Source organism: Mugil cephalus, chromosome 15 (genome assembly GCF_022458985.1).
Source record: "Mugil cephalus isolate CIBA_MC_2020 chromosome 15, CIBA_Mcephalus_1.1, whole genome shotgun sequence".
Lineage (NCBI taxonomy): Eukaryota > Metazoa > Chordata > Actinopteri > Mugiliformes > Mugilidae > Mugil > Mugil cephalus.
Window position 1 is genome coordinate 13554659 of NC_061784.1, and position 26800 is coordinate 13581458.

Sequence of the window (26800 nt, forward strand, 5' to 3'; positions counted from 1 at the left end):
TTAACCTTTATTATGTTTATCATGCGCAAAATTGTAGCCTACTCCATCCGATACCGGATCAAACCTGCTATTAAACATTCTTAAATAATTCCGGTATTATTTGCTCACTTTGAGGCCGCGCGTGAATGCGCAGACGCTGCACCTGTAGCCTAAAAAAGTCCACAAGAGGGACTTTCTGTGGTCCTCCCTCCACGGCTTCACTCGTGTTTTAAAAACGAAGCTTCAGATTTACCTGTCCGCTACATTTTTAAACTTTGGTTCACTGTCTGTAGCTGGGAGCCACGCAGAGGTCTTTCTCATAGCGGATGGATACGATCCTTTATTGGGAGTGCCATGACTGGTCCAGTTAATGACGCAAGCCCCGGCTGGCGACAGTGAGTCTACAAGTTTGACATTTTCACAGTTTACAGCAACTGCTGCGGAACGTAACAATACTCCCAAAGCGAAGTGAAACCACTCTGGAGACCCTGTTGAAAAAAAAAAAAAAAAAATACAAACAAACATGTGATCCCCCCACCCTCCCTAACAGCCGTCAGGTAAATCATCAAAATGCAACCACCAAGGTAAGATGTGCCATAGATAAGTGTTGGAATGGGGACTCAAAACGAAGGACGCAGCAGGGCAAACAGAGGAAGAGTGGAACAACCTGTCAGTTCACCTCATAGGAGTGAACGTAACACCCTGACAATACATTTATAAAGAGGTTTTAATCTCGTTTCCATTACCTGCATAGAGACTCTCTACTATTATCTGTTAAATCATTTCCTCCAGTGAAACGTTGTGGTCAATAAGAGTTTCCTCATTTGAGACTTGCCACCTTTTCATTTGAAAGTTGAGCCCAGAAACAGGAAACCAGAAAACGTTCAGATTAGGATTCACCGCCTCTGTGTCTTGTCTGGTGGCAGACAGGCAGGCAGGCAGGCAGGCAGGCAGACGGACAGACAGACAGACAGGCAGGCACGGCACAAACAGGATGCGCTCCCCAGGGCTCGGTGAGGCCCCAGAGACATCCGCATCAATGCAAACCCTAGACCTCAAGGCTTGCATAAGAAAACAGCACTATTGGTTCATTTAGTCCGACCGCAAAAACGCTCGCTGGACTCCGTCCAACGTGTCCACACCAGGCTTTAGGAGACAAACAAATGTCTGAATATTGCAATCTAAGGTTTCTGTTTCTTTCATGTCAGTTTGTTGTAATAACACTGCCTCTCGTACCCTGTTTATTTTATAACCTCGCCTAAATGACGCCAAGTTAAGAAATATGCAAAATGAAAATATTTAAAATGTGTTTTTTCTGCGCATGTTAAGATTGTGTCACATTTTGCAAAGGTACCGGCCACCTGGCAAGGTGAGAAACCGTTACTGTGCAAAGAAGCAGGCTGACAGAAGCTCCTAATACAATTTACAACAGTTTTTAAAATGATCAAAATGTTCAGAAAGGGTGAAAATTCTTCTGACGACACTTGAGCCCGCGGGAGATTATGAACTGACGTTTGTACAGGAATAATAACAAGATGTCCAATCTTCCCAGATGGATCGACTTGAACCGGTCCAGAAGTCTGCAGCAAAGTGAGTGATGACTGATTATATACATTACGTGGTCATTATGTGGTCATTACCTGTCCTTCTGTAAAGTCGTCCTGCGACTGCTGGTTGGAGCCTGAGGTGTACAAAGTACAAAAATCAGGGTTTTTCAGTGTTTTGTTTTTTTTTGCATTTCTATATTTACATTTAGTTTTTACCCCAACACTATTTTTAAGAACTGCATGTTCCTCCTGTCATTAACCGCTTCTCTTTCGAGCATACTATGTCAAGTTGCTTTTTATACTGCTTGTAGTAACACTCAAACCTGCAATTACAATATAATCATACACAAAGGTGATGTCATAGTTGTCCCGTTTAGTCTGAACAATCCAAACTACACAAAATATATTCATCATAAAAGTACAAAATTCTAATCATTAAGAACTTATTAAATTTTTGTGACTTTTGCTTATTGCTAATTAACAGTGGTTATCTCCGTTGCCCTTCCAGCTGATTACTTAAAAAAAAATCTCACAAATGATTAGTTAATAGTTTAATATTGATTGTAAAATCAGAAATCACCGACTTTTTCTTTCATTTTATTTTGGTTCAAGTCAACCAGTAGCCTTTCCCATTTACAAAGTTTCATACAAAGACATTCGATTCTCAGTGAGAATCTTGACGCACAGATTATCAGACCTTTCATATTTCACAACAAGTCGTCCTCACGTAGAATGGGCACAACATAAGCATTGAGTAACTGAGTGCATGGATCGGTCACACATACACTCTGTGAGCTGTAGCTACAGAAATGTACGTAACGGTGGCCAGAACGAGCCAACATCCACATTTAAAGGCAGGACCGTGAGGAGCCCACAACAGCTGTAATCCCACCTCATCCGAAGGCTAGACCGCCCTATCACAGGCTGTCTCTAGGACACAAGGGCTTGTCTGATTGGCTAATCAGTCTTATGTGGAGACTGCAGTTTCCAGGCTCCAGTGAGGTAGCGCAGGCGAATGGAAATCAAGTCTCGTCCCATCTGCAGCCAGCTCCAAAACGGGACCAGTTTAGAACCTGGCACAGGAAAACAGGCATTTCATTTTAAAGTGATGATTTTATGAGACAAATAATGAATACATGCCAGTTTACGGACATTTACAGATGATGAGGCAGACAATAAAATCAAACACGCCAAACAGAAAGGTACAGATGGTTGCGATAGTGGGAGGACACATGTCCACATGTTCCATTAAAAACATACCTTCTATTTCAGTCCAGTTGACTGCCACCTCTGCTATGGGGATTTTAAAACACTGGGCGATATACAGCAGCTCCACATCAAACGCCCTAGAGAGCCAAAGACAAAAGGTCGAAGAGTAGTTATAAAACAGCTGCAGGAGAACATTTTATTTCTCCCCTGACCCACCAGGAGAGGTCACTTCGCCGGACGGTCCATAATGGACACGACTGTTGTTGTTTCCTTTGCAGATTTCTGAGACCACAAAACAAAGCCATAAAACAAGCTTTTAAACACATTCCCGTGCCAACGAACAAGGATTTAAAACTTTTATCCCATTTACGTGTAATCCACCGACAGGCACCACAGATAAGAGCGACCAGACCTCTCGGCGCCTGGACCACCTGTGGCGGATAAAGATCGTAAATAAATTAAGAACTGCAAGATGTCTCTCTGACTGGAACTACAAACTACGAAATGTACACTTGTAACCAAAATTACAATGTTTAATCTATACTCAGCTTGTGATTTGTGTCAAAAAAACAGTTTTGTCAGTTTTTCTAACTCAAAATGTGAAGAAGTTAGATTTCAGTATTTTTAATCATACGTCTCTACCGTGGAGTCATACTGCCACCCAGAGGCCAGCTAAGGAAATGTCTTTGGAATGTAATTCCACCAAATAATAATTTGTAGCGTTTTAATACGTCTATATTCTACAAAGCAGGACTGGTTAGCCTAGCCTGAATACGATCTACCTTTCTTCTTCTTAATATCTGTGAGCATTGCGTACTATTATTATTTAGTTATATGAATTAGGATACTTAGGAATGTCGTAGAAATGAATAAATGTTTCTGATAACGTGTTTTCATGCCGATATGTTATGTCATTGAAAGTGTTTAATTTCATGTCTCTCTCTCATCCTATTTCTGAGTTTAACATTTTGAGAAGTACAACCGTTATTTAATACTCTAGAAATGAAAGCATTCACGTGTAAGTCATCGAAAACCGCGAACACCAGTTTCGCAACAAAGGGACCTGCAGAGTTGACATAACCAGACGCCGGTCAGCCTCAGTTCTCAGTTCTTGCTCACTCCTGTTCTCTTCCCAGTTCTCTTCTTGGATCTCGTCCAGCTCTCTTTCGAGTTGTTCCTTCTCCGTCTACGAGTTCGTCTTTTGTCTTCGCAATACTTTTAACTTTTAACTCGAAGTTTTTGTTGTCCGCCAGTTGGCGTGTTTGACGCATTAATAGTATTTTTGTAGATACTTTCAACCGGAAGTATTTTTCAATTCCGTCACTGGGAACTACTTTCTTTTTCACACGTATGAAACTCTGCTACACGGCAGCCTCATAAGTGCCACTTCGTCCACTTTTTTTACGTAGTGGACGTAGTTGTTTACGTGCGATGAAACTGTCAGAAGGTCCTTGTGAGCTGGAAACAGATGATCCCAGAACTGAGAGCTGACGCCTCAGACACGATCAGATTGATTAACTGCCAATAATTAATACTGATCCAATATTAATTGATTAATTCTTACAGGATACAGTATATGTCTGTAGGTGGTGCCCCTTTTGACGAGGGCAGTTATTAGACTTAAATGTTTAATAATGTGATTCCCCTACACAGTTCAGGCGGTATGATTGAAAAAAATAAAACACATATAGTATTAGGTTGGAAACACCTACTTTACTGTCTTTCTAACTGGTTCTTAAGGCTTGATGACACTTAACCTTTTCAATAATAGCTCCACCTACCTTTAACCTGAATATACATCCAACTAACTACAACATATTAACTGAAAACACCAATGTGAAGCAGCTGGTAATACGTCTAAGAACATGTTTTGTTTGTATCGTTGCCAGTGGCGGTTCCAGCTTGAAAGGTGGCCTGGGCGCGTGTAACCCTCTGACACATTGTTACAGCGTACTTTCACCTTTTGCTGTACTAAGACGGGTACCCAGCAACAATAAACACTGATTTTCATTAAAAAAATAACAACAAAATGTACGTTTCTCTATAATTATTATCTTCTTTTTTCCTTTTTTTCCCGCCCCCTCAGTCAATGTTTTGATTGGTCGCCCGGTGACAGACAGGTCTCAACGCTCCGTACCCACATTGCCCATGAAGTGCAGTTCCTTACCATCGCTCTACGTGGAGAGAGGAGAAGGTCTTGAGTGCAGCCTCGCGTGTGAAAAGCTTGAAGCCACACTGCGTGTCCTTGATCCCTCTCACACAAAAGAACCAGACCAGGAAGTGGAAGCCGTACATTAGAAATGTACGAAACACCGACCGCTGTGGAAATACAACAGCGGTTATTTAATCACCAATACACAGCCTTCAACAGTTTGTTTTGACAAAAAGAACAGTTACCTCAGCTACAGACTCTTTCTCTAGATGAGCTCTGGAACCACAGGCAATTGCCATGTTCTCCTAAATGAAAGAGAGGGGTTTTTAGGATGATCCCATGTTAACAGCCTTGTCATTAGTGTATGAATGTGAGACAAAACAAACAAAGCAACTTTCAACACACCGGTCCAGAGTTGAGGCTATGGAGTCCAGCCTCCACTTTCTCAATATCAGCAAACTTTGTGGCTCCATCAGCATCAGCCATCAGGATGACTTTTCCCCTCGAGCTAAAAGTTCCCTTTAACAGAAACAAACAACAAAGTCAACACCATACCATACACCATAGCTACGTCCTGCGGGTCAAACGTACTGCGTATACACATCCACAGTCTCACCATCCTCACAGCTCCTCCCTTCCCTCGGTTCTCCACCAGCGTCAACACCCGCACTTTATCGGCGCTGTACTTCCTAGTGTACCGCAGAGCGACCTGGCAGCACATCACAAAAAATGGTCACTTACAAAATAAATATCAACCTGTATCGCTTCAAAATAAAATTGTACGGAATCAAAGCAAAAAAATGTTAAAAATCATCACCTCTGTGGTTTTGTCTTTGCTGCCATCATCAACCACGATGACCTCGTAGGTGAAAGAGGGGTTTTTTTTCTGCAGCAGGGAAATAACTTTAAGCATCTGGATCAGAGCAGCTCAACGCTGCCACCTACTGGTAACATCTAGTATTAACTGTTTTCGTTGAGACTGTTTCGATGTTCACATCCGTTGACACATTTACTGTTTGTATATAATTAGCCTTAAGCTCTGTCCAACGTGAGACTGTTTATGCAAGCGTGGTAAAAATCATCACTAGTCTTAATTAAATACTGCCCATCTGAGGCGCTCACCTGTCGGTTTTCCAAATACTCCATAGCTTCCTCCAGCATCACAGGCACTGAAATGACACACAGTAAACACGTGTTGGCATCTATGACCTAGTGGAGGTGCTCCCTAAATGGTAACAATGATCAATTGTGTGTGAGTCATGGTTGCTACTCCATTAAATATTTTGAATTATTTGCAACTACAGTTCTTCTCTCCACTCACTTCGTAGCTCCTCGTTGTAGGCGGGAACCACCACAGAGAGATCCCTGGAATGGGCATCGTGTAGGCTGGGGAAGAGCTCCTTCTCTCCTTTGGCAGTAAGGAAATATTTCTCCTTTTCGTGGCGTCTCAGGTTCACCATCCCCGCGGTTAAATGCACTATTACAAGCAACTGAAAGAGGAGAAATAGGAGAATGACATTCGGCATGAGCAGAAACTTTGTTTAACAAGACGAATAGCGAGCAGCTGTATTTAATGGCACATCTACTACTATTTGATTATCATATAAAAGCTATAATATCTAAATCTAATGTAAGTCTTTGTGATTATCATGTGTTGAGAAGGTCTGAAATAACTTGAATGAACTTTTAGTGTTTCTGTCGAATCACATTTAAATGTGATGCCTTGAACCTTATTTTTGTTGTGTGGTACTTCTGTCATCACAGAATTAAACAAAAACAAATGTCTGCCATTTTCTCATGTTGTAAATGATGCTAAGTTAAAAGGTTCTTAACATTTTGTTTGCCATTTCAATGTGGAAACGTTGGGAAGAAATGGAAACAGCAAAAAATGTAAGAATAAGCCAATAGAAGTTGGGAAGTGTGTTTCCTATTACTCACTGACATGCATTGAGACAAGAATCCGGCCACTGTCACTGTCAGTCAGTGAGTGAGTGCACAGGATGGGCAAATGCATTTAAAAAAACAGGAGCCAAACACTTGCTAGAACAAGAAACAGCAGGTCTATGTCAATACAGTTTTAACAAAATATCATAATTACTTACCACAATAAGCCCCAAAGCTGCTAGTGCGACTAAGGCTTGAATTATTTCACAGAGGAAATCCATTTCCCATCAAGTTACCCCCTGGAGCCCCTGACAGAACACCAGTCCAAGTGGCTAGCTAAACAGCTAGCTCGCTTTCTCCTCGCTTTGCTTCGTGTCTGGTAGCCTGTGCTGACTTCCCAGTATATACGACAAAATACAGGTTTACTAGACTGTGTACACGCTAAATATGTATTCCCATTACTCTGTAGACAGTTCACTAAACTCCACTTCCAATCACAACTGAACACAGTGGCAACGCGGAAGTAACTGGTTCTTCACGACACATCATCATTTCGAAGCGACGCACCAACACGCACACTGACACCTAGTGGTCGGGGGTGGGAAACCATAATAAAACTGTAACAGAAAGGGGGTGAAATCAATATTAAAAAGTCATATAAAGTTATATATATAAAGTTATATAAGCTAAGTACCAAAAAGTAAGCGACTAAGACGATTTACTGGACACTGCCAGATAGAATATAAGATAATTTTCATACCAGACTGCAAAACATAATTATCAAGGCATTACATGACAGACACACAGTTGAGCTGCTTACCCAGATCAGAGAACATTTAGTCACTTTAAAAAAAAGAATAGAAATTCTATTAGTTTTGCTAATAGAAAATTTGTCATATTCTTACTTGAAGTCCTTATTTTTGTCTGATATCAAGCATATTGATTAACATTTTAATTCGATGGTTTACATTTATTGGTAAAATGGGTACAAATAAGAATAATAGTAAATAAAATAGGCATATAATAGGCAATAGGCATTACAATAAGGACAATTCAATACTAAAATCAGAATTTCTGTTTGTACCATTAAACGCATGTTCATGTTAGATACAAGACAAATTAATATTCTCATGTTTGAAATAAAGCCTTCATTCATTCATTCATTCATTCAAAAACTACGTTCGTTCATAAGACGCCAACAGAAAAATAAATGATCGAAACCGTGTCGAAATGGGATTTCATCATTTTAAATAGTCATTGACATATATAGGGTCATTGCCATTTCCGTGCTTTTCCTACCGGCCACCGTAGTACATACACCACACCCACGTGGTTAATCAAAACATCATGGCGGCTGGTTTCAAGTAAGAATAGAAAAATTGGTCAAATTAGCGATTTTAGCCAAAGTAGCAGCTTTAATTCAATTTATTATTACTACGAAAAACTGTACCACTGTGCTGGATTGTATCTGATCATCAACTTAATTTACAAACGTGTAGAAAACGATGCGTATGGTAAATTAGGCACAGCACATTTCATTTAGTTCAAGCGTTGCTTCTCCTGCAGTTTGTGTCTAGGTTGTGTGTATAGTTCACATCTGAATTATCTATCGAGTAGTCGATTCAGAAACGGCAATAAAAAATTTTCTTTGCCGTGTCGGTGTCGGTGATTTGATCACAGTCATTTATCAGCATTATTTATTTCTTGTATTCTTGTAGGACTGCCGAGCCCCTGGAATACCACAGGAGCTTTCTGGTTAGTTATCAAAACACTTTATTCACACTCAGGTCATAATTGTAATAGATTCTGATTGATATATATAGTTCTCTCGTGTATTATTATTATTAATATCTATGTTACCTTCTTCAGAAAGAAAACTGTCGCCCCGATGGACGGGAACTGACTGAATTCAGAGCCACTACCCTGAACATCGGTGAGGCTCAGCCCTGACGCTTCTGACACACACAGTTTTCTTGTATTGTCTTGTCTGATCTGGGGACTATTCCCTTCAGGCTCCATATCAACAGCAGATGGCTCAGCTCTGGTGAAGATTGGAAATACCACAATCATCTGTGGAATCAAAGCGGTAAATGTTTAATAACAGTTTAAAAAAGAGAACATATTTCATTGAATGTGAATCTGGTAAACAGGTGTTTGCTGGTTTCTTCATCTGCAGGAGCTGGCAAACCCAACAGTAGAGGCACCTGGGAAAGGCTACATCGGTAAGTACGATTTGAGAGTCCTTCACCACTGTGTGAATTGAAATTCAAATAAACACACGCTGACTGTCCTCTGTTTGTCCTCGTCAGTGCCCAACGTGGACCTCCCACCTCTGTGTTCCTCTCGGTTTCGGCCTGGCCCTCCAGCCGAACAGGCCCAGGCTGCCAGCCAGTTCATTGCCGATGTAATCGAAAGGTGTGACAGACTAACAACACGTTTCTCTGACTGTTAACTGTCTTCATGCCTGCCACTGCTTTTATTATCTATATTTATATATACATTTTATATTGACGTTGCAGCTCTGAAGTGATAAAAACAGAAGACTTGTGCATCGAGAGAGCAAAGGTAAACCCAGAATCATGGTGATGTTTGTGTTCGTTGTAAATGTCAGGTCATTGGTGCCAACTCTGATTTTGCTTGTAGCTCTGCTGGGTGCTCTACTGTGACATAATGTGTCTCGACTACGACGGGAACATCCTGGATGCTTGTGTCATTGCCCTGCTGGCTGCTCTTAAAAACAGTACGTGCTGTTAAAGCTAGATATTGATTTCATTGTTGGTGAGGTTTTGGATCTTAAGCTACGTTCATTCGGGCTTCACATTGTCCTGTTTTTCATAGCACGACTCCCAAAAGTCACCATTAACAAAGAGACGTGTGCGCCGGAGGTGAATCTGGAGAACAGACACGGACTGCACATTCATAAACATCCAGTCGGGGCCTCATTTTGCGTCTTTGATGAGTAAGTTCGTCTAGCCGGAATAAAATCTGTATTCAGTAAGTGTGCTGTGCAGCTTTTTGTAACCTCCCTGCTCTCTGCCGTGCAGCTCCATACTGATCGTAGACCCCACGGCTGACGAGGAGAGTTTATCGACTGCACAGCTCACTGTGGTGACGGACGAGGAAGGTCAACTCTGCGCTGTTCACAAACCAGGTCAGAAACAACCTGTGAGCCAATCCGTTACTAATTACACGAATGAAAACTCAAAGAAAGTGGGGACAGAGAAAGTGATGCTCTTTGTCATAATTCTTAAGTTTTAACTTTGAATCACTAGAATGAGGACTGAACTGTAGCGCTTGTGATTATTAACAAATTATATTAACAGACTTATTTCCTTTCTGTCTCAGGTGGTACGTCACTGTCAGCAGAGAAGCTGCAGGAGTGCATAACCCGAGCAACCGCACGACAAAGAGAGATCCAAAAACTCGTCGACAAAGTCATACATAGTGTGAAGACAGCGCAATAACAAGACTCAGACAACACTTTTTTTTTTTATCTAAAAGCTGTATTTTCCACTGTCAATATATATTCTTTTTTTTTTTAATAACAATAAAACTGCTGACAAAGACTGCTTAAAAAATTATTTCTCAGTGTCCAGAAATGTCTCACACATTCACACACACTCACTCAGTTGATGTCTCGTAGGAATACGCTCATGGCTCCTGAACTAATTAAAAGGAAATGCCTTTTCAAAAATGTGCTGTACAAAAGCAGGTACACCATCTTGCATGTTGATCTTGAGTCCTTGTTTGAGCCCTGTGCCAGGACTGCTAACAGAAGAAAGACTTCCAACAGAGAGGTAGAGAGCTGCCCCCAGGCACTACTCCAAGATCAGATTTGCATTTTCACATGTAATGGTTATATGGAGGATTTGGTGTCGAGAAGCCCAGCTGGGATCCGTGCTTAAAGGGCAGTTCCTACAGGGGTCAACCAGACGGAGGCGGGAGGATCAGGAGGCCTCGTGAGGAATCCTATGAGAATGTGCATTCATGATCCTCTCAGTCAAACAGCCTCCACAAAGAGAAGTCTTCCTGAAGGGGCAATGTGTTATTGTGGAAGCCCACTACCTACGAGAACCGTCTTCTTCTGTTTCATCTCAAAAAAATATCAGTATGGTTCTTTTAAGTTTAGGGCTCCCTGTTCTAAAAACCCGTCCTCTACAGCGGACAGTTTTGGTTCTCCAAAACCTGTCGACCATTACATACAAATTTGTCAGCTAGAAAAAGACAAAGAGAAAGGACAAAAAAAGTCTTTTTTTTTTGTCTCCACAGTGAGGCAGACAAAGAGCACAGTATGGATCATTCACGTCCTTGTGTAGCTGGGGGAGGAGGAGGAGGAGGGGAAGAGTTTTAGTGTGATTTTAGTCTGTCACGACTTAGGGAGGGGCTGCGGCGTGCTCCTCTTCCTCTTACTTCTTGGTTGGCTGGCGGTATGTTGCCGTGGCACTCCCCCCAGTGGAGCTGCTGCTCCCATAGCCATTTGCTGCTGCTGCATTTGGTGCTGCAAGAATTGCAACTGCCCGGCGCAAAAAGAAAGATGGAAATGAATCAGAGTTGGGCACATCACGACAGGCATCAAAATCCAACACACACACACATATATATATATATAAGCAGGACCCCTCGTTGAAATAGTATCTCCATAATCCTTTATGTCACAGAACATCTATACGTGGCATGGGTTAGTGAAGCTGAACTCAAGCCTGCTACGTACGACATACACAAGGAGTGTGTAGAGAAACACAGAAGAGTGGTTAATGGGTTGCAGACGGGAGGGAGAAGACGAAAGGATAACGGATTCAGGGCGGGTCAGGGTGTGTTGGGGAGTGAGGCGGGACACAGTCAAGCAGCACCAGTGGCGTCTGGAGACACAAATTATCGGCTGTGATCCTGGCGAAAAACAAACATGCAGCTTAGCAACCGTTCTTTCTGCTCCGAGTAAGTCGGAAACTTCAAGTGGGCATAAAAAAAAAAAGTCTTTTAACAGCTTTGACTCATGCTTACTGTTTATGACAAAGCCTGTCATTTCTGTCCCGATGCGCTCATATTCAACAGTATAAACCTTTTGACAGTCTTTCAGATCCTGCTGCTAAGAGCTGCGTGAGAACATGCCTCCCCAGCTCGACATGTGGTTAGTCGCTGCCGCTGGACGTGCCACAAGCTCTGATGTGTGGGGTTGCTGGCAGTATTGAACTCTTTGTCAAACAGCATGTTAACCAAACATACAACACAAGATGGAGTGAGTGGTGTGAATCCACGACAACAACAACAAAAAAAAAGTGTGAAGGATGGTTTTGATGAAAATCAGACCTGAGGTGATGCAGTTTGAACAGCAACTATTCACTTCAAGTAAAAAAAAATATTTTTTATGTGATGATAAAATTGTGTTTTGTAAAAATCGCATCAACTCGTTACAATTCTACATCTTTGGGGCCATAAAATGTGTTTATAATCTGTACCAAACAGTACACAACCTTTTGGAATCTATTTTTAATTTAAATTGTACCCAGGTCTGATGAAAATATTAAGTTTACATGTCAGAAAAGATTTTAAAAAGTCTTCTCTGCCTTAGACGGCATTCATTTCATTAACCTAATCCTCTCTGTTTATGGAGAGTCGGTTGATGAATGCGAGTCTCCAACAAACTTATATATGTGTATATGGATGTTAATGTCGCTGTATTACTTGGATCTGTGGCTGGTGCTGCTGCTGAAGCCTTGGAGAAGGCAGCGGGGGCCCAGACCCGTCCAGCCCACAGCCCAACTGGGACAGCACTACGGGGGGAGGGAGGGGGGGGAGGAGGGAGAGAGGGAGTCCCAGAGGGAGGGATATGATGGCAAGAGGGAGAGAAGCAGAAGGAAGAAGGAATGGCAAGTTTGAAGAGAGGAAAATAAACATACAGAACGGGAACATTAAGGATGAGGGATGGATGGAGGCGCCAACAAATATATGAATCAAAGGAAAGAGAAAGAATTGCAAAGGGACCAGCAGCACAGGTAAAAGACCGTGTGCGTGTTTTTTTTTTTTAAAGAGGGATTGTAGACAAACAGCATGAATTGGGTGAGACGAGAAGGTGCGAGTGAACAGGTCAGATTGAAAACAGACAGGAAGTCAGTGCAGGAGGAAGGGACATAAAGGAGAGGGGCAAACAACAACAGAGGAAAAAGAAAAAAAAAAGGAAATGTAGCAGAGAAGAAGGGGAAGTTGAGTCTCTCCTGTCAGATGTTACATGCTCCATTGATAGGATCAAAGGCTAACTTCATTAAAATGATCACGTTTAGTTACAGACTGAGTCCTAATGAACATGAATTACAATAATACATTAGTAAATCTCATCTTATTAGTACTAGTTAGTGGCATGGTGTCATTTTGTTTGAAGACTGAATGAAGAGAAATGTTTGTGGGTTCAATGTGTATTTCTGCGCCTGTGTGCGGGTCCTACCTGCTGCCTGTGAAGACATGAAGCCCCCGACTCCCAGGTTGATGACAGCCGTTTGCTGGTTTCCTAAACTTTGATCTGATCCCTGGTCGCTCTAAGAAAAAAAAAAAAAAAGAAAAAAAAGAAAAAATGACTTAAACAGTCACACAAATCTTTCCCCCCAAAAAAACTATTTGGAGGACTTGAGCAGTAATGGAAGACTAAGATCTAAAAGGGGATTTTGTTGTCCTCAAAGGTCCAGATTAGGTAACTGGGAGGTATTGTTACAGCCTCTCCTACATGCTAGATTCTGGGCTTTTCTCTTATTATTCCTTAACAGCGTGTGTCTCCACAGCTGCCAGGTTTTCCATAATGACTCATGTCTGGGCTTCGGCGGGGTCACCAATGCACTTCCAAGTTGTTACTCTAAAGACACCTTTGCTTGCCAGCAGAGTTTGACGGGCTGTTTCACCTCTTTTGCCCTCCACCTGCATGTAACCAATACCTGCTGAAATGTGCCAAGTTAATACTACTTCTGGTCCAAACGTCCTATCCGTCGCCTACAGATTCTGCATGTTCATTCACAACATAATGCATTGTTAAATTGCTATTTCTAATGCCATCATGTACTGTCTGACTTTTTATATGTGCAAGCGTTGACATTACAACTCTTTCTAGCATTACAGATTTAATCTAACAATTTTGCAACGTCCCATATTCCAGATTAACATGCATGCAAATGGGACCGCGTGTCTCACCGTGTCCCCCTGCTGTTGAGGACTGGAGGTGGCTGACTGACTCTGCTGTGGGGAGAACTGGGGCAGCTGCTGCTGCTGCAGAGAGTTAAAGATGAGAGGACCAGTGGGGATCTGGAGATGTAAAACACAGACACCAACACAAACAAAAAAGTGGGGGGGAGTAAAACACGGGGAGAGGAGCACGGAGGGAGGGTAGGATACGGGACGAGGAGAGGCAGAGGGAAAGGAATGATGCACATGTAAGCAAAAGAGGAGGAAGAAGGAAACGGGAGAGTTAACAAAGCAATCAACACAGACCATTACCACTATCAGATTATCAAAACTACAAAGGAGTGTAAAGGGAACGGTGCAAGCATTGGTTTTCAAACAAGCTGTGTCTGCGTTCAGATTATCTGCTCCAGCAAAGGTCTTTGCTAAGAGGCTCTTAGCAGTTCAAGAGGAAGAGGGAGGCATCATAAATTCCAGTCAGGGCATCACAGAGCGAAAGGATGCCTGTCCTCGTGGCACTACAAGAGCTTCCCCAAGAGGTGTTTTGTTACATTACTTAAGCGATGAAGTGGAAGAAGAGGAAGTGTGAGGACATTTAAGATGGTCCGCTGACTCACACATCACTATTCCAGGTGTGGTAAGGAGAACAGGTAAGGATTAGCACGGAGCCACTACTGCAAACAAACACCCCATGCATGCTACTTACAGCGTTAAGGACTAACTAGTATAGAGTCATACCTGGAGCAGATTCAGTGGTCTCAATCCAGCACTGTTGTTCAGGCCAAAAGGACTCCCTGGAACACGAATCAGACATTACATTAACCACAAAACAGTAGGTTAAAGAGGGCATTAGTCATCCTTAGAGCTGTATATGATCTTATCTCTGGCATTCTTTTACTAGACTGATACTGGATACTATGTAAGCCCTTTGTGGTCTGAAATACTTTTGATAACAACAACACACATGTTTTTTAAGCATAAGCTTCTTGTCACATAATTAGCATAGAAATAAAGGTGGATTCTCCATTGATTGCTTCTTATAAGAGTATATGGTAGATTTTAAAATATATGGCAAGAAGATTTCCCTACAAGACGTTTGTCATGTTTACAAATTGTTCTAAAGACCTCTGATGCACTTGGGGGAAAAAAACAAAAGTTGGGCAATCGCTAACTTAGTTTCTTAGATTCTGTTTTGGAAAATGGATTCCTAGTGTTTCTCTGTGAACAGAGAGATCAGTCTTCACATCCTTAGGTCCTAATTCATTATTTGTTTAAGGATGTGTGAGTACAGCTGGAAGCAGAAGACCCCGAGTAGCCTATGCTCAGCGCAGAGATGCAAGCCAAGTATTTGCCAACATCACAACTGACTGTTCAGAAATTATTCAAGTATGGGAAACTGCAATAAAAATCTCTTACCAGCCTGGGCTGCAGACTGCATGGTGGGCATCAACCCTCCAGGTGGAAGGATTCCACTCAAATTAAGGCCTGGCCCCAGCATGGGGTTGGAGCCACTCATCAAAGTCTGAGGACTACTACAACAAAAACAGCACAAAATCGTCACGAAAAGTGAAAGCGACGTGGCCCCGAAAGAGTAACGTCGGAGAGGCTGTTTATTTTCTTACCAGACAGAGCTGACCACATTGATGAAATTGAGCCCTGCTGGGTTGGCCATGACCTGCGACGAGGTGGTTCCTGTGGTGATGGATGTACCCATGGTGGGGAGGGGAATGGTCATGACGGGCAGGGGCTGGCTCAGAGCCAGTTGCTGCTGGGCGAAAGACGTGAGCAGGGCAGGCTGAGACTGATTTTGAACCATGGGAGGGTCGGAGGGGGTCGGGGTCACCGACAGGGGAGTGGAGAGGCTGTCGGTGGGATGCGGGGTCGAGCACGGCGTGTTAGTGGGCGTGGGAGTCGATGGCTTGGGAGTCCCAGATCCTTAACGGGGGGGGGGAGGAGTGGTCAAAACAAAAAAAAAGACAACAAGAATATTAAAGACGGGTACTTTTCAGTACTCTTTCATTGTGTTTGTTTTTTTTGACACAGGCACTGGCATCTCAGATACATGGAAACTAATCTTCCAGAACAACGTCTGAAAAGTTCAATTTAAGCAATTTGTCATGTCTCCCGTCTGAATGACAGCTGGTTTCAGTATGAATGCGTATTACTACTGAGAGAAGTGCTTGTGGTGATCCAATACTCCATCTCTTTGTCCAAATGCCCGTGTAGTTTTATTCCTTTCTCCATAGCTGTCAAGATTTATCAAAATATGCGGAGAAACTTGGAAGCTGCGAGACAAGCTGACGTAAGAAATTCCAGCACGGCTCATTTTCGCTCAATGAAAGAAAGCAACACAACGGTTAGTCAGACGGTCGCCGTACTCACTCTGAGTGGAGCCCATGGGAGAGAGAGAGGCAGGCGACAGCAGGCCCACCTGGCCCAGCTCCATGGAGTGCTTCCTGTTCAGAGACTGGCTTTTTGCTGGAGGGGGCGTAGGACACTTAAGTAGACCACTGGTGGTTTGTGAACTATATGGATTACCTGAAAGAAAAATTAGCTCATGTATTTATATCACCATGACTGATCCATGGTTTAATCATTTCCCTGCAACCTGAACTCAGTATTATAAAGCAATCTGGATGCAAGCCATGAATGAGGAAGCAGCCACTTGAGACATGTTTGTGCTCTCAGGGATGACCAAATTGGTGCTGTCCGTAAATGATCTCACCCTTTGTCCACTAATTCAATTAAAGGCTGTGGACTTTTGTTCAATTTGAATAGACATCCTAGGGTGATCAAAGACAGCAGCAGTGGGTAAACTCATTCTTCCTGCGTTTGCTCTCTGCCACACCCTGAAATCATTCTGCACAGCCTACCACATGATTATACTTATTGGTCACTAGTAGCAGAAGTACCTGAGGAGCTGCTGCCGGATCCTGAAGGCAGTTTGATGGGAGGGGGTCGGTGCTTTACCCCTTTTCCTAACACAGACGTCTGGACCAGGGGGGAAATACCATCACCCTTGGAAAGGCATTTGAAACAGTTCGTTAGCCACAGCGCATCACAGCATTGGTATTCGTTTCCCCACGCAAATGAAATGTACAAACCACAAGAGCACAATCTGAATCGGTTGCACATACCTCATCTTTGCTGGGGGACAGAGGCCCCTGTCCCACGTTGCCTGAGTTATGGGACATCTTGACCTGACACTTCACATCTCTCTCATACACTCCTTTGTACTGAGTAAGAAACCTATCAAACAGACAATTTGTTTTTATCATGCTGTGCAACAGTGTCCCCCTAACAACTGCGTAATTAACAAACAATGTGACTCACCGATCTGCATCTATCTTTGACCCTATGAGGAAACTGCAAATGAGAAAAAGGAGATTGAGTTATCTCAGAGAGGTATTTCATGTTGCATCGTATAAACTGGATTGGTCTTGAGTGTGCTTACGGGGGATGAATGAGCTTTAGGTTTGTGCTGTCTTCCTCTGCTTTTGGTTCTTTAGCACAGTAGATCTTCCCGTACACTAGTGGATCTCCCATCGACTGGAAGATTGACACCTTGGTCCTCTGAGCTTGGCCTCCCACCTCACACTCAAATGTGTAATCATCTACAACTTCCTGCGTGAACATAAAACACAGGAGGCCTCTGGTGAAACGTTAGCCGTGCAAAGGTCTTAATATTAGCCTTAAAAATGGTACAAAACTAGAGGAAGTAACAGCAAAGTCCGGGCTTTATCGAACGGGTCGGCAAGTCACAACACGCACTTGGTTTCCATAAATATTTTTGACTTCATCTACCATTAAATGGGAAGTGAAAATAAAGCCAAGAGAAAATTGTATTACAAAAATCATTATCGTTTATTTTTGCAGCACTGACTAATGACCCTGCCTGTGCGTAATGCCACCTGTTTACCATTTGTCTCACTGACTGTCCAGAGCGAATAAAATACATTGGAAATATGTGAATAGAGGTCCAGTAGAATTTGTGGAGAAAAACAATGTCCCTGACACAATCTGTCAGCAGTGCGGTCTTTTTATCCAGAATAGCAAAAACAGCAATGGATGTCAAATAAGCCCAATTTTGCTCAGTTTCCCCCGAGTAGCGATACAGATCTCGAACTCAAACCCCACCGTCTATTTCTGAGAGTAAAAACAGCCATCATTGATCTGCACCCTCAGAGAGCATAAATGCTGCCAAACTTACCTCAGCAGGCCAGATCACAGTGGGCTGAGAGTCCTCCAACTGCAGAGATTTCTCAACCACAGCATACTTTTCCACCTAGAGCAACAACCACACAGACAAAATGTTGTTTTTGGAGGGTGTACATTGTTGTCAGACTCGGAAATGCTGGTCGGGTTTTTAAGTGGCGTCCGCTTAAGTGTTTAAGTGACAGCGTTTAGCTACTTACATCAATTTCCTTCGGTACAGCTAGTTGGCAGTTGTTCTGCTTCCACATGTCAACACACTGTAAGTAATGATACAAACAAAAAGATAAGAAAACAGAAAGTAAGGAGCAACAGTACAGGAGTTAGTCGAATGAGTGAGAGCCAAAATAGTGCTCCTCTTCTTCCCCTCTGATCTTACAAAGACATGATAATGAGAAAAGTCTGTACTATGTCCAGAGGAGGAACGACAATGAAGCAAATGAATGGCAGTGACCCACTGTTTCATTCAGATTTGCTTGAGTTGTATCATTCCACTGAAGCAGCCTGAGCAGAACACTTCTCACTCAGCAGCATTGTGATAGTGGCAAACATGGCGCCAAAACTATTATAGGCAGTGAGGAGCTATATCATTGTCAACTCGGACCGAAGGTTTCTGTAGTGGTAGTTCACAACAACACATGGAGATCAACACATACAAGGTTTGCTCACAAAGAAAGAGATACATAAGCACCTTCACCACAGTTCAAGATAAGTCCACTGAAAAGAAAGCTGCCTAGCAGTGTCTGAGAGGATGAAAAGCATTGCTAAACAAATCTTCAGGAGGGGCCAACAAGGCCTAATGTTTGGGTTGGATTCAGATTTGTGGAAGTACCGGAAGGGTTTATGCAACAACACAAACGGGGAGATACAGCGCACAGCAGCGCATAAAACCCACTGTGAAACATGAGCAAAGAGAAGCAGCACTAAGTTCTTCAGAGACACGCCACACTCTGGTCTTCCTTGTAGAGAAGGATTCATACTGCAGCGGGGTACTGAGTCAAAACTCACCTCAAAGCTTTTTTTTTTACTACTTCAACTCCTCTGAAGACCTAGGAGATGCTGTCACACTTGCCATCAAAGACTTCTGACTTCAACCTCACAAAACATTTAGGGCACTTGAAGACTGAGAAAGCCAAGCATTACAAGTAGCTGCTCTGTGCATTACCAAATCATCCTGAGGGGAAAATGGATCATGAGAAGGAGCTTGAGGGCAGCTGTCATTAAACTATTCTGAAGTTCACGCACATTGTTTTAATTTGAAGTGACTATAAATAGACTTAAGAACCCCACAGTAAGCTAGACAAACCTCATGCATGCTGAGCACTTACGTTTCCGATCTTTGAGATCTTAAGGTCAATGACAGGAGCTGGTTTCCTCTCTTTCCTCCTCTGTAGGTAGTCGTAGAGTCGTAACTGAGGAGGTATGGGCAGATGAGACAGCTCCTGCTGCCTGTTCAGTGCAGCTCGAGAGTGCCTCTTGAAACACCTATGGCACAAACCAATAAAGAAGCATGTGTCTTAAACAAGATGCAGGCTTTATTTATGGGCATGCTCTCCTTTTTAAGTCACAGAGGTTTCATACATATACATGTGTGTGTGTATATATATATGTGTTCTAGCAGAACTGAACTCAAACTGAGCTGACTTCAATCCTAATGAGTGCCTGAGTGTATTAGGTACCTTTTTATGGAGCGAGTGTTCATTTTCTGTTTGTTGTAGAGCAGACGGTTCGCTGTGCAAGTTACAGAAATCGAGGGATCCAGGCACAGAGGTTCAGCTGTAGCCAAAATCAATTGACTCTCCAGCTGCAGTTTGTCATCCTAAGGCAGAGAAAGGGGAGATGCTACAAAAACAATCTGCGCGGAGTGCTGATGCTAAAAGAACTCAAGACATACAAGCGAGGACTGCTGATTTAAAAAGTATTTTCTACATTAGCGGGTACAAAAAATAGGTCACGCTGACGTAAATGAGAGTGTAGAGAATTAACAAGGAAATGGGAAAATAAATATACTGTCAGATGACGATGTCAGATGATGACCAACTCATACCTGTGTCCACTTGTGGTGGTCACTGGTCATGGCATGGACATCACAGATCAGGGTCTGCAGGGGAAAAATACGCCAACAGTTAAAGATCAACTCCAGGTTAAGATTTTCTGCTCATTTCTCACCGAAATGGGTAGTGGCAGATATTACCTGCATGGTTGGCCGCAGTAGGATGTGTCTACTCTGGTAAGTGGGCATCTTGGTGTTACCAGACTGCCTGTAGTCTCTCACCTCTACTATTACGCAGCCACAGTGGAAGATGTTCACCTGAGACCGAATACACAGGTGAGTGCCCGAAAACATTTTACAAAAAGGGAGATGACTTAACAGCACACAATAAGACACTATTTTAGAATATTTAAAACATTTCATAGTGGTGCTACTTTCATATATTTAATATATATATAAACATTTAGTCTCCTATTCAATCTACATTTTGCTTATGAATTTCAAAATTCATCACACACCTGTGATTTCTCCAACAGATCCACCAGAATAGGAGGCAACTCCTCAGCATCTAGGTACTCCAGCAGTTCTCTTTCTTCATATGGCAGACGGATGGTTTCAGAATCTAGTGAGCAACACAAACATGAGCATTAAAGACAAAAACTACCGTGATACATTAATCAGAAAAATGTTTTTGTTTTTTTTAACAGACTTCTCTTACCAGATCCATTTTTGCCCCTGAGCATTAAAGAATAGCCTTCATTCCCAGGGTACAGGTTGACCACCAGACATGACACAGACTCCTGAGACACTAGCTTCTCCAGTAGATTCACATTTCTCCTCAAATTCTTCAGAAAGACAGAAAAGAAATCCCATGGATTACAAATCTTTCAATCAAGCATCAAAGACTAAAAATCCTAACTTTACAAATGTTGACAGGTGTTGAACAGTGCTTTTGCTTTTCTTAAAGAAATAGAATTGACACGGTTTTATTTCATCTGCTAACGTGAAAACATGGAGCCTGATTTTGATATTTATTGGCACATAACGAAAAAGCAGAAATTATCAGTGTGGGCAGTTTTTTCTTAATTTGGATAAACAGTTTTTAATTTTTGGCAATGCCAAAGTTGATTAAACACCAAGTTTATCAGAAAAAATGGCACTTAATAAAGATACCAATCGATCATTTACTGAAGTTGCATATTGCAGTTGATAAACAGTAAACAAACTGTTCTGCACCAATGAGACAAAGACATATTGGAATAAAACACACCTGAACAAGCATGATTAGAAACCAATAAACAAGTATGATTAGAAACCAGTATCGGTATCATGCGCTCATTCCCTACATGTTGAATTAATTTATTTTTAATGGATGAGCATTGCTACATAATCATAAGTGAGAGTCAAGTTGCAAAACACAAACCTTTAACTCTGGCTCCTTCTCACATTCCTCTATGTAAAGCTCATAAAGCTTCTGATATAAACTCTTCCGCCCGCTGGATGAGATTCTTCTTTTGGCTGGTCGTTGTCGAGCACTTTCGACGATGTACTGTACAAGAGACAACACACTGCATTAATGAACGATCGGTCGGATGAAGCCTGATTAGTGTGGTCAGGGGATTTCTCATGTAATGGAAGCTGAGCAAAACACATTATTACTGTCTTACTTTGCAAACATGCAAAGAAATAAAGGCATTTTACCTCGGCTCGATCCAATGCATATTCCAAAACTTGTTGCTTTGGGAAATGTAAAAAAAAAAAAAATAGGTCAGTCACAAACAGGAAGAGAACAGAGCAACCTGTGCAAGATCTGGTGGTGGTTTCTGGCTAGTTACTTCATCTGCTATCAATATGGATGTCCACTGCATGACATGCAAAGTCGGATGACCTAACAGAGATTAAACTCACCATTGTGGTCCACCGCCAGCTGCAAGGCGAGTGACGGTAGACGATGCTGTCCTTTCTGCCCCACACTGTCACCTTCCTAGAGTGACCATTCACACCCTGCACAGCAACACAGCAGACGCATTCCAAGCAGCATGTTAGAAACAAACGCACACAGCGGGCAAATCAATAAATATACACTCGGTGTGGCTGAAAGGCTGTGAAGTCAGCGCTGCTGCCAAATAGTGTGCATTGGGAGTTAAGCAGATGCCACAAACAAACAGCCAGAGGGACTGAAACTGTTAACTTGTTTCATCCTTTTGTTGTATTGGAAATGACTGAGCAAAGTAAATAAATGCGCAAAGTGACGCGGGGTCGATAAAACATGGTTGCTGAGGTTGTTGAACTCCGAGGACTGAGGGTGCAGTAAAGAGAGAAGCCGAATAGCAACAAGCTCGTTGATGCCTGACCGCTGAGGCTAGCACGGCTAACGTTAGCATGCTAGCCCGTTCCTAGTGGACAAGCTGTAAGTTACCAGCTACGCTAACGGTCTTACGTCGCCTCAGACACAACCCGACAAAGCGACGTCAGTCTCGACAAACAGGATGGACTTGCCTTCTAGCTTGCATAGCGGTCGACTGTAGCTCCAATGCAAGAAAACGAAATGAAATTGAAATATCACTGTCTTCATTGAAAAAAAGTCGGAGCAGCAGCCATTTTCTTCCAGTGTGACAACAACAGCTAAACTTCCGGTTTGAGCGGCTGTGGGCGGAGCCACACCGAGCGCCACATTGATGCTCGTTATTTGACCAGCGGAGACAAGTTTCTTTTACAACTTCTGAGCAAACGACAGCTGTCAACTTAAATCAAACGTACAGAAATGGAAAATTATGACGTTTAATAATAATGCATTCATGACGTTTAATGATCAACTAGATTGATGATTGTAACTGGTACTGGATGTGATGCAATCCAGTTTGACCACATGCTGGATTTTAAAGCGAGCCCCGGAAGTTTCAAGTTTATTTTTAAACTAACAAACAAACAAACACATTTGGTCATGCATAGCGTCTAGAAACCTATGGAGAGTTTCAGAACACCCAATTTTTAAGGGCACAACGAGGTAAATTGGCCATTACATATGATAAAGTCAATAATGCTTTCAAAAAGTGGAAAGTAATTCACAGAGAAATTCAGAGATCATCTCCAATGCGGTAGTCTACTCATCTGAACGTGTCTCCAGATGTATGATGTATGCACATCTGGAGCTCTTTTTTTCTAATGTAAGCAATGTTCATATTCTGCATCTAGACCTGATATTTAAATTAAAACACCAATCATTCCTAGTTTTAATAAGACATTGCTGTTGATATACTCAGTTAAAGCAGAATCCTTCGCCACACGAAGTTGCTTTAGTTTTGACCTTCAAGTATCAGACAGGGGTAAATCAGTAAAATAAATGAGAACCAGTTTAAGTAAGAAGCATCAGACAGATGTTTGTTATAAAATGGAGTGAGCAAAGGACGGGAGCAGCGATCAGTTTTGTTGCAGTGTATGATTTTGTGCCCCACACGTGGGTGAAGAATCATTTTGTCATTCAAAATGTGGTGCTGTGTAGCACAAGTTCAAAAAATGCCTACATGTGAAAGAAGATGACACTTGATGATGCAAACTATACCCTCAGACTACAGCATCCACGATGTAAAGAGATGGTTTGGTTGAAATGCCATAATTGTACAGTAGGGGGGACAATAGGATAGCAGATTCATTAGGCTGAATGCCACAGGCCAGTGAACTCAGCCTTGTAAGAATGAGTAAGTAAGATGAGAATATGTATGTAATGTGAAAAGCATACATTTAGAGCAACAGCATGTTTATTTTTTCCTTATTGTATATACATTGTACACAGGCAATTTTTAAAAATTCAAATTTTCTCATAAACTTTCCAAAACAGAAGCTGTTCACTTTGAACTTGATGGTGTCTTCTGACTTCAATCCGTCACCATTAAACATAATAATCCGAGTCTGTTTAGAAATGTGAAAATATTTTGACATGTCAAGCCAAAAGTAGAAGAATATGGTGCTATTTAAGCGCTAGCACTATAACCATTACTGTTTCTGTTTCAAGGATCAGGGAGCTGTTTTTGTTTTTGTTCTCTCTCTTTTTTCTTCCTTTTTTTTTAGCACTGGCTGTCTTGAAAAGTTTTCTTTCAACATCATTGTCTCAACAGTTGAAGTGCTTCCTTTATGAGGGCAGGGAGGTGCAGGGTGGGGCTCACCTGTACACACACAGACACACACACACACACACACATACATGACGGGGCTTGCTTGGGGTCAGTGGCACTTGAAATGTAAGCTTTTAAGGCTTTTGCACATTTCATTTGGTCACAGTTGGTTTGAAGCCACATGTGGCTGATGCGGCTTTTCTGCAGTCTTTCTGTAATCAAAATGATCTGGATCACCTCAACAATCAGTATTTTCATTGACTCAAAACCCAGAGCTATGAATAATGGAACAGAAATGATGCATCGCAGAAACACCACTTTTTGGGGAGCCATTTAAAAACTACTTCAATCAAAGTAATGGTTACACTTATGGATTAAGATAACATCTGTTTCACATTGGCTACGAACACCATCTCTCCTGCGTTTTTACTCCAGGAACAATTGTCTTTGTATGGAGAGCCACAAAATACTGAACAGCTGGGGAGTTGGACATTGTATAGAAGAAAACAGTTAAAAGCAGTGTTACTTAAAATGCATGGCAGTATTTCTGACAGCTGTCTGCATTCGGGGATGTATGAATCTTCCTTTACTGATCTGGACTGACAAGTCAAATGATTTATCATGAATGCAGTAATAGCAGTGAGTCAAGGTCCATTTTGATAATAATGATAAGGCTCCAGGTGCACCTTGAAACTCTGTCTCCTGAAGGGAAAGTTTTGGCAGGGAGTCAAGCTAGTGACATGCATCTTAGTTCACATCTTTTCTGACTCTCCTTGACTCTATTTGCATTTCCAAAAACCACTGAAGAGAAAGAAAAAAATAGATACAACATGACACTTACTGATGCTTGTGTCATGAAAACTAAGAAATCTGAACTCTGCTCTATTCCTGCATTGCAGTCACGTGGAAAAATTTGCATGATTTGACGATTATGAATAAGCTTTGTTCGAAATTAACACCTGCAATCAATTGTTTTGTTCATCCAAAGTAAACTCTGAGAAAGTAGAGGTGGCAAGTGGTCAAAGTTCACCACTTACTGTCTGGGACATCCATTTAAAAAACTTTATAATTAGTCAGGTCTTAAGTGTTGTGTTCAAAGCCATGTTTACATTATATCTGTTCTGTCTGATCTGCTGCCTGATGTCCTAAGGGTGCTTAACAGTAAAGGCCCCTAAAATTAATAATGAGCACGGGCCTCATTAGCAATATATTTAAACAAGCAGTCTTGCCTCTTTCTGAACTACACAAAAACCATTGCTCTGGATTTGGGCATTGGCCCACGGTTAAAGCTGCCAGGCTGAGGTTATTAGTGGGCTTTTATTGCCTTACATTTTCCCTTTTCCTCCACATTTATATTTGTAATACAAATGTAAAACGCCTACATTCTAATATTCACACACTGTCACTCATCCAAATACACACACATATTTAACTGGGGCTCCTACAGTCACGTTACAAGAATGGTAACTGGTTCAGAGGCGGTTTGAGGTTGTGAGGTTTCTTCACTTCTGCACCTCTTTGCTCCTGAAATGAACTCAATAGTTCATTATTAATGGGAAACAATCCTGCACCAAATGAAACTAATTTCTGACAGGCAGCTGGTTTTTGAGTCTCAGCTGATTAGGTTTTCCAAATCATTAGTATGAAATAGATTGCTCATCACGAGAAAAAAAAAAAGCCTTTCACAATACTAAGAACCATGTTGTTTTGTTTACAGAAAGAACAGAGAGGCTTTATTCAAATGCTGTGCCATGAACTCTGGTCATATTTTGGGCCAGCTCTGTGTTAAAGGAACACACATGCCCTGAAGAGAGAGGGAGATGCGAGATGACATAAATGACACATTCTAGAATCTCAAAATCTGCCACGGTGTGTGTCTGCGTGGCACAGATGAAAACATGTCCGGTGGGAATGGCAGAAACAAATTCTTCACAGCGTTGACATGCAGTTGGCACCCCAGTTTTTTGTTCTCCCTCACCTCTTTTATCTTGATAGGCGTGGAACCAGGAAACTGTGCAAGAGTTTTCCGTCTCTCTTGAATGAAGAGATGGAGACTGCAGCTGTGTGGGAGTTAACAGCATCAACCTGAGTTCCAGTGACAAGATGTCATGATTTTCCAAATCCAGATCTTGGATCAGAAATTATATGGTGTAATACAAGACAAAGGATTTACAGTGTGTTAGATTCACATATCCATCTGTGTTTGCTAACCACCTAATAACTAAATAAAGCCATTTCACATCAAAAATACAGAGTCAGCACGCGATTTTCAGACCAGGGTCGACCTCCAACTGTGAGAGCTATGTGCCTGTTTTTTCACCCCTCTCATAGGTCAGCAACGTCATCAACGTCATCTTGACACATTTAAGTACCATACACTGCAAAGTAAACAATGGACAGCATGGTGTATTTTTTAAACGCTTTCAGTTCACGCTTTCACCCAGTGCCCAATATCTACCGCCGAATCTCCTCTTCTCCTCAGATGCAGAGCAGCTCGTGGATCTCAAGGTCTTGCCAGTGCGCTGCTGTGATTGATAAAATAGTGTGCCAT

General features: G+C 42.0%; 3 protein-coding genes across 8 annotated transcripts; 1 reads left to right on the plus strand and 2 right to left on the minus strand.

The window, feature by feature from the left end:
* Window positions 1-2064: 2064 nt before the first annotated feature.
* alg5 (ALG5 dolichyl-phosphate beta-glucosyltransferase) lies at window positions 2065-7306 on the minus strand. Its single transcript, XM_047608048.1, has 10 exons — window positions 6990-7306; window positions 6209-6377; window positions 6010-6056; window positions 5705-5773; window positions 5504-5596; window positions 5293-5406; window positions 5133-5192; window positions 4903-5054; window positions 2787-2872; window positions 2065-2599 (listed from the first exon to the last, which is right to left on the minus strand). Exons 1-10 carry the CDS (start codon window positions 7050-7052, stop codon window positions 2484-2486), a joined length of 969 nt encoding a protein of 322 aa, XP_047464004.1. The 5' UTR covers window positions 7053-7306; the 3' UTR covers window positions 2065-2483.
* Window positions 7307-8074: 768 nt separating this feature from the next.
* On the plus strand, window positions 8075-10337 carry exosc8 (exosome component 8). The gene is made up of 11 exons (XM_047607422.1): window positions 8075-8135; window positions 8490-8526; window positions 8641-8704; window positions 8784-8857; window positions 8948-8993; window positions 9081-9186; window positions 9291-9336; window positions 9415-9511; window positions 9610-9730; window positions 9816-9922; window positions 10117-10337. Exons 1-11 carry the CDS (start codon window positions 8119-8121, stop codon window positions 10233-10235), a joined length of 834 nt encoding a protein of 277 aa, XP_047463378.1. The 5' UTR covers window positions 8075-8118; the 3' UTR covers window positions 10236-10337.
* A 160-nt stretch (window positions 10338-10497) lies between these two features.
* On the minus strand, window positions 10498-22726 carry supt20 (SPT20 homolog, SAGA complex component). Of its 6 annotated transcripts, none has more exons than XM_047607417.1 (24): window positions 22637-22726; window positions 22046-22141; window positions 21839-21874; window positions 21561-21686; window positions 20856-20982; window positions 20656-20759; window positions 20339-20455; window positions 20192-20245; window positions 19824-19963; window positions 19473-19629; window positions 18348-18404; window positions 18143-18217; window positions 17387-17556; window positions 17266-17298; window positions 17070-17181; window positions 16845-16950; window positions 16315-16470; window positions 15555-15867; window positions 15349-15464; window positions 14671-14726; window positions 13945-14019; window positions 13211-13301; window positions 12454-12542; window positions 10498-11284 (listed from the first exon to the last, which is right to left on the minus strand). In XM_047607417.1, exons 2-24 carry the CDS (start codon window positions 22046-22048, stop codon window positions 11138-11140), a joined length of 2460 nt encoding a protein of 819 aa, XP_047463373.1. In that variant the 5' UTR covers window positions 22049-22141; window positions 22637-22726; the 3' UTR covers window positions 10498-11137. The 6 variants fall into 6 exon arrangements, with proteins under 6 accessions (XP_047463373.1, XP_047463372.1, XP_047463371.1 ...); XM_047607416.1 differs by having other exon boundaries at window positions 13945-14055; window positions 15349-15461; window positions 22637-22725; XM_047607415.1 differs by having other exon boundaries at window positions 13945-14055; window positions 22637-22724.
* Window positions 22727-26800: the final 4074 nt, after the last annotated feature.